The 6000-nt window shown below is 51.6% G+C and overlaps 1 protein-coding gene across 3 annotated transcripts in view; it reads left to right on the top strand.

The window, feature by feature from the left end:
- Positions 1-459: 459 nt before the first annotated feature.
- LOC118377153 (lysine-specific demethylase phf2) overlaps positions 460-6000 on the top strand; it is a 189690-nt gene continuing 184149 nt past the window's right edge. The window contains exon 1 of one of the 3 annotated variants that reach the window (XM_052509583.1): positions 460-957. In XM_052509583.1, the coding sequence (XP_052365543.1) occupies positions 860-957 (98 nt within the window). In that variant the 5' untranslated portion in view covers positions 460-859. The remainder of the gene's footprint in view (positions 958-6000) is intronic. The other 2 variants (XM_052509582.1, XM_052509584.1) reach the window with 2 other exon arrangements.

Genomic DNA, 6000 nt, shown 5'->3' with positions numbered 1-6000 from the left:
CGACAGGAGATGGTAGGTCTGCATGGGATCAGACACAGCAGCCTTCCAGTGTCAATAATGCTTCGTTTTAGGCTATAACAATAGTCATGAAAATGTGTATAAACCCTTAATTAAGAGTGAATAATCAGGAGGTCTCTATGGCATCATGTCATTTGTGAATTTCTGGGAGCATAGCTTAATGGACCGACTTGGAAAAAGACAGCTCTTCTTTAATCCCAAATCAAGAGGAGATGTGATATTCATATTTATTCATTCCTATGTTATTAATAAATCAAACAGATTGATATGATAAAATGTAGGTTATAGGATGATTTTAATCAGAACTGTTGGCATTTCATCTCCATCATCATGTCTCGCGGTGATACGGAAACGATCTGTATTTGATCAGGTAAAGAATCGGTAAATTGTTCGATTCCGGTTGCTCGATTTCTACCGACAAAAACCAAAGCTCGAGCTTTTCGGTTTGGAACGTCCCGGGATGCCCGCTGAAACGGCTGCTCCGTTAATGACATTCATTCATCTGATGCGAGCCATCGAGGACGAACGCTGACGTAACATATATTACAATGCAACGAGGATACATTTTATGTTGGTTTATGAGTGGCTGGATACTACAGGCACCAGGGGGCAGGAAAACAATGATGCACTTCAGGAACATTATCGACCTCTGTGCTAAATCAGGACGATAACCAACTTAATGTAAGATCAGTGGATGATGGACTTGTGGATGTAATTTAATGTCCAGCGGAACTGGCTAGCTTCGGCTTGTGGAAGATCTTCATATTGCATTTTGTTGCAGTAGAGTTGCTGCTGCCCCGTCTCTCTCCCTCCTATCCGACGTTGTTGTCAATGATCTAACATGGCGACTGTACCAGTATATTGCATCTGCAGATTACCGTACGACGTTACCCAGTTTATGATCGAATGTGACGCATGCAAGGACTGGTTTCACGGAAGGTAATTGCTTGAATATATTGTGAATGTTTTTTTTGTCCGTCCACGTTGTGTTTTGTAGGATCATTTGACCATTTGACAGTATGTTGCACATTCTTTGTCGACATCTGAATTGCCAGAAGCGCGAGGCCGCTTGAAGAAGGCGGAGTTAAAAATAGACGAGTCGGTTGTGACATTTTTGTGAATAGCACCAAAACATTTAGTGAACAATATAATCATCTAAATAATGACGGTGTGTTTGTATGATTTCGTAGTATTTTCAGAGTGCGTTTCCAGCTCTATCTCATGTGGGTGGCGACAGTAACATTGTAGTGTCGATCTCAGGACAGAGCAGAAACAGTGGGTGTCTCGATCGGACAGTAACGAGGCGACACATTTCAATCTACATCATGTTTAGCTTGTCCCGCCGTTAACCTGCTAGTACTATGGTGTTGTTTGTCTATTGTGTTCATGTTTGTCGACGTTATAAAAGCCCTGAGAAAAGAGGAGTCGTAGCTGACAATAGCCCGCTGCCCTCCAGCCAGTCACTTTGAATAACTGCCCATTGATAGACGTTGCGGTGCGGGTTGCTGGCTACATTTGATCTGTAAAACGATCGAAATGCTTGAAGATTTTCACACCGTGTATTTGAATCCAATTCTATTTTCTCAAGTGTATCAGCAAGCCAGGTTCATCAGTTTAGCCCGCCGATAATAATGGAAGTCTGCCACGTCTTTTGCTTTATTTTATATGTTTTTACGATGTCCTTTGTACGTTTAATTGCCCCAATGCAGGACAATCATCCGTCACTGATCGATCACTTTCTTTTTCGATCACTTATTGCCAACAGGCGTTTTCAAATCAGAAGAAGATATTTACGCGCGTTAACATTAACCCTTTGGTGCAAGACTACAATGTGTCATTCAGTACTACGCTGCCTGAAACAATGTCTCATCGGCTGAACGCGGCTAACACATTTTATCTCCAATCATCCATGCCAGTTGAGCGATGCGTTATTATTCTTGTGAATATCACGAAACCTGGCCGATACGAGAAATATTCAAAGTTATTAAGGTCTAGCAGTAATCTTGGCTTTGACGTTGTGTTTATGGAGGCTGTCTGTCGTAGCCTGATGATGGCTCATTTGAAATTGTCCCTGGGTTGACACTGCTGAATCCAGGAGCCTAATAACCCAAACGGTCTCCATTATTCCCGCTTCATTCTAGGGGTTTGCCATTACACTACTTTATTACTGTATTAGAAAACTATGCATCAACCCGATATACAGTACATGGCCAGCTCCTGGTCGAACTTCTCATTACAAAATCATGGGCATTAATATGGAGTTGGTCCCCCTTTGCTGCTATAACAGCCTCCACTCTTCTGGGAAGGCTTTCTACTAGATGTTGGAACATTGCTGCTATAACAGCCTCTACTCTTCTGGGAAGGCTTTCCACTAGATGTTGGAACATTGCTGCTATAACAGCCTCTACTCTTCTGGGAAGGCTTTCCACTAGATGTTGGAACATTGCTGCTATAACAGCCTCTACTCTTCTGGGAAGGCTTTCCACTAGATGTTGGAACATTGCTGCTATAACAGCCTCCACTCTTCTGGGAAGGCTTTCCACTAGATGTTGGAACATTGCTGCTACAACAGCCTCCACTCTTCTGGGAAGGCTTTCCACTAGATGTTGGAACATTGCTGCTATAACAGCCTCCACTCTTCTGGGAAGGCTTTCCATTAGATGTTGGAACATTGCTGCTATAATAGCCTCCACTCTTCTGGGAAGGCTTTCCACTAGATGTTGGAATATTGCTGCAGGGACTTGCTTCCATTCAGCCACGAGCATTAGTGAGGTCGAGTACTGACGTTGGACGATTAGGCCTGGCTCGCAGTCGGCTTTCAAATTCATCCCAAAGGTGTTCGATGGGGTTGAGGTCAGGGCTCTGTGCAGGTCAGTCCATTTCTGTATGGACCTCGCTTTGTGCAGAGGGGCATTGTCATGCTGAAACAGGAAAGGGCCTTCCCCAAACTGTTGCTACAAAGTTGGAAGCACAGAATCGTCTAGAATGTCATTGTATGCTGTAGCGTTAAGATTTCCCTTCACTGGAACTAAGGGGCCTGAACCATGAAAAACAGCTCCAGACCAATAATCCTCCACCAAACTTTACAGTTGGCACTATGCATTCAGGCAGGTAGTGTTCTCCTAGCATCTGCCAAACCCAGATTGATTTTTCGGACTGCCAGATGGTGAAGCGTAATTCATCACTCCAGCCAATGCTTGGCATTGTGCATGGTGATCTTAGGCTTGTGTGCGGCTGCTCGGCCTTGAAAAACCCATTTCATGAAGCTCCCGACAAACAGTTAGTGTGCTGACGTTGCTTCCAGAGGCAGTTCGGTAGTGAGTGCTGCAACTGAGGACAGACAATTTTTACGTGCTACGGCACTCGGCGGTCTCGTTCTGTGAGCTTGTGTGGCCTACCACTTTGCGGCTGAGACGTTGTTGCTCCTAGTCGTTTTCACTTCACAATGACAGCACTTACAGTTGACGGGGAGGCTCTAAATCTGACGAACTGACTTGTTGGAAAGGTAGCATCATTTGACGGTGCATGTTGAAAGTCCCTGAGCTCTTCAGTAAGGCCAATGTTTGTCTATGGAGATTGCATGGTGGTGTGCTCAATTTACACCTGTCAGCAACGGATATCGCTGAAATAGCCAAATCCACTAATTTGAAGGGGTGTCCACATACTTTTGTATATATAGTGTACCAGCCTGGTAGGATGCATACTTATAACTGTATATATAGTGTACCAGCCTGGAAGATGCATACTTATAGCTGTATATATAGTGTACCTGCCTGGTAGGATGCATACTTATAGCTGTATATATAGTGTACCTGCCTGGTAGGATGCATACTTATAGCTGTATATATAGTGTACCTGCCTGGTAGGATGCATACTTATAGCATACTTATGCTGTCCCTCTCCCCTGCTGTCCCTCTCCCCCTGCTGTCCCTCTCCCCTGCTGTCCCTCTCCCCCTGCTGTCCCTCTCCCCCTGCTGTCCCTCTCCACATGTTGTCCCTCTCCCCCTGCTGTCCCTCTCCACATGTTGTCCCTCTCCCCCTGCTGTCCTTCTCCCCCTGCTGTTCCTATCCACAGTTGTCCCTCTCCCCATGCTGTCCCTCTCCCCCTGCTGTCCCTCTCCCCATGCTGTCCCTCTCCCCATGCTGTCCCTCTCCCCATGCTGTCCCTCTCCCCCTGCTGTCCCTCTCCCCCTGCTGTCCCTCTCCCCCTGCTGTCCCTATCCACAGCTGTCCCTCTCCCCATGCTGTCCCTCTCCCCCTGCTGTCCCTCTCCCCTGCTGTCCCTCTCCCCCTTGCTGTCCCTCTCCCCTTGCTGTCCCTCTCCCCCTGCTGTCCCTCTCCCCTGCTGTCCCTCTCCCCTGCTGTCCCTCTCCCCTGCTGTCCCTCTCCCCATGCTGTCCCTCTCCCCTGCTGTCCCTCTCCCCTTCTGTTCCTCTCCCCTGCTGTCCCTCTCCCCTGCTGTCCCTCTCCCCCTGCTGTCCCTCTCCCCCTGCTGTCCCTCTCCCCTGCTGTCCCTCTCCCCCTGCTGTCCCTCTCCCCATGCTGTCCCTCTCCCCTGCTGTCCCTCTCCCCTGCTGTCCCTCTCCCCCTGCTGTCCCTATCCACAGCTGTCCCTCTCCCCCTGCTGTCCCTCTCCCTCTCCCCCTGCTGTTCCTATCCACAGCTGTCCCTCTCCCTCTCCCCATGCTGTCCCTCTCCCCCTGCTGTCCCTATCCACAGCTGTCCCTCTCCCTCTCCCCATGCTGTCCCTATCCACAGCTGTCCCTCTCCCACTCCCCTGCTGTCCCTCTCCCCATGCTGTCCCTCTCCCACTCCCCTGCTGTCCCTCTCCCACTCCCCATGCTGTCCCTCTCCCCTTGCTGTCCCTCTTCCCCTTGCTGTCCCTCTCCCCCTGCTGTCCCTCTCCCCTGCTGTCCCTCTCCCCATGCTGTCCCTCTCCCCTGCTGTCCCTTTCCCCCTGCTGTCTCTATCCACAGCTGTCCCTCTCCCTCTCCCCATGCTGTCCCTATCCACAGCTGTCCCTCTCCCTCTCCCCATGCTGTCCCTATCCACAGCTGTCCCTCTCCCACTCCCCTGCTGTCCCTTTCCCCATGCTGTCCCTCTCCCACTCCCCTGCTGTCCCTCTCCCCATGCTGTCCGTCTCCCACTCCCCTGCTGTCCCTCTCCCACTCCCCTGCTGTCCCTCTCCCACTCCCCTGCTGTCCCTCTCCCACTCCCCTGCTGTCCCTCTCCCCCTGCTGTCCCTCTCCCCCTGCTGTCCCTCTCCCCTGCTGTCCCTCTCCCCTGCTGTCCCTCTCCCCCTGCTGTCCCTCTCCCCTGCTGTCCCTCTCCCCTGCTGTCCCTCTCCCCTGCTGTCCCTCTCCCCTGCTGGCCCTCTCTCTCTGCTGTCCCTCTCCCCTGCTGTCCCTCTCCCCATGCTGTCCCTCTCCCCTGCTGTCCCTCTCCCCTGCTGTCCCTCTCCCCTGCTGTCCCTCTCCCCCTACTGTCCCTCTCCCTCTCCCCATGCTGTCCCTATCCACAGCTGTCCCTCTCCCTCTCCCCATGCTGTCCCTATCCACAGCTGTCCCTCTCCCTCTCCCCTGCTGTCCCTCTCCCCTGCTGTCCCTCTCCCCCTGCTGTCCCTCTCCCCCTACTGTCCCTCTCCCTCTCCCCATGCTGTCCCTATCCACAGCTGTCCCTCTCCCTCTCCCCATGCTGTCCCTATCCACAGCTGTCCCTCTCCCACTCCCCTGCTGTCCCTTTCCCCATGCTGTCCCTCTCCCACTCCCCTGCTGTCCCTCTCCCCTGCTGTCCCTCTCCCACTCCCCTGCTGTCCCTCTCCCACTCCCCTGCTGTCCCTCTCCCACTCCCCTGCTGTCCCTCTACCCCTGCTGTTCCTATCCACAGCTGGCCCTCTCCCCCATGCTGTCCCTCTCCCCCTGCTGTCCCTCTCCCTTGCTGTCCCTCTCCCCCTTGCTGTCCCTCTCCCCCTTGCTGTCCCTC

This window comes from Oncorhynchus keta, unplaced genomic scaffold, assembly GCF_023373465.1.
Source record: "Oncorhynchus keta strain PuntledgeMale-10-30-2019 unplaced genomic scaffold, Oket_V2 Un_contig_473_pilon_pilon, whole genome shotgun sequence".
Lineage (NCBI taxonomy): Eukaryota > Metazoa > Chordata > Actinopteri > Salmoniformes > Salmonidae > Oncorhynchus > Oncorhynchus keta.
The sequence above is the reverse complement of the archived record's forward strand: the minus strand, read 5'-3'. Positions and strand labels throughout refer to the sequence as shown.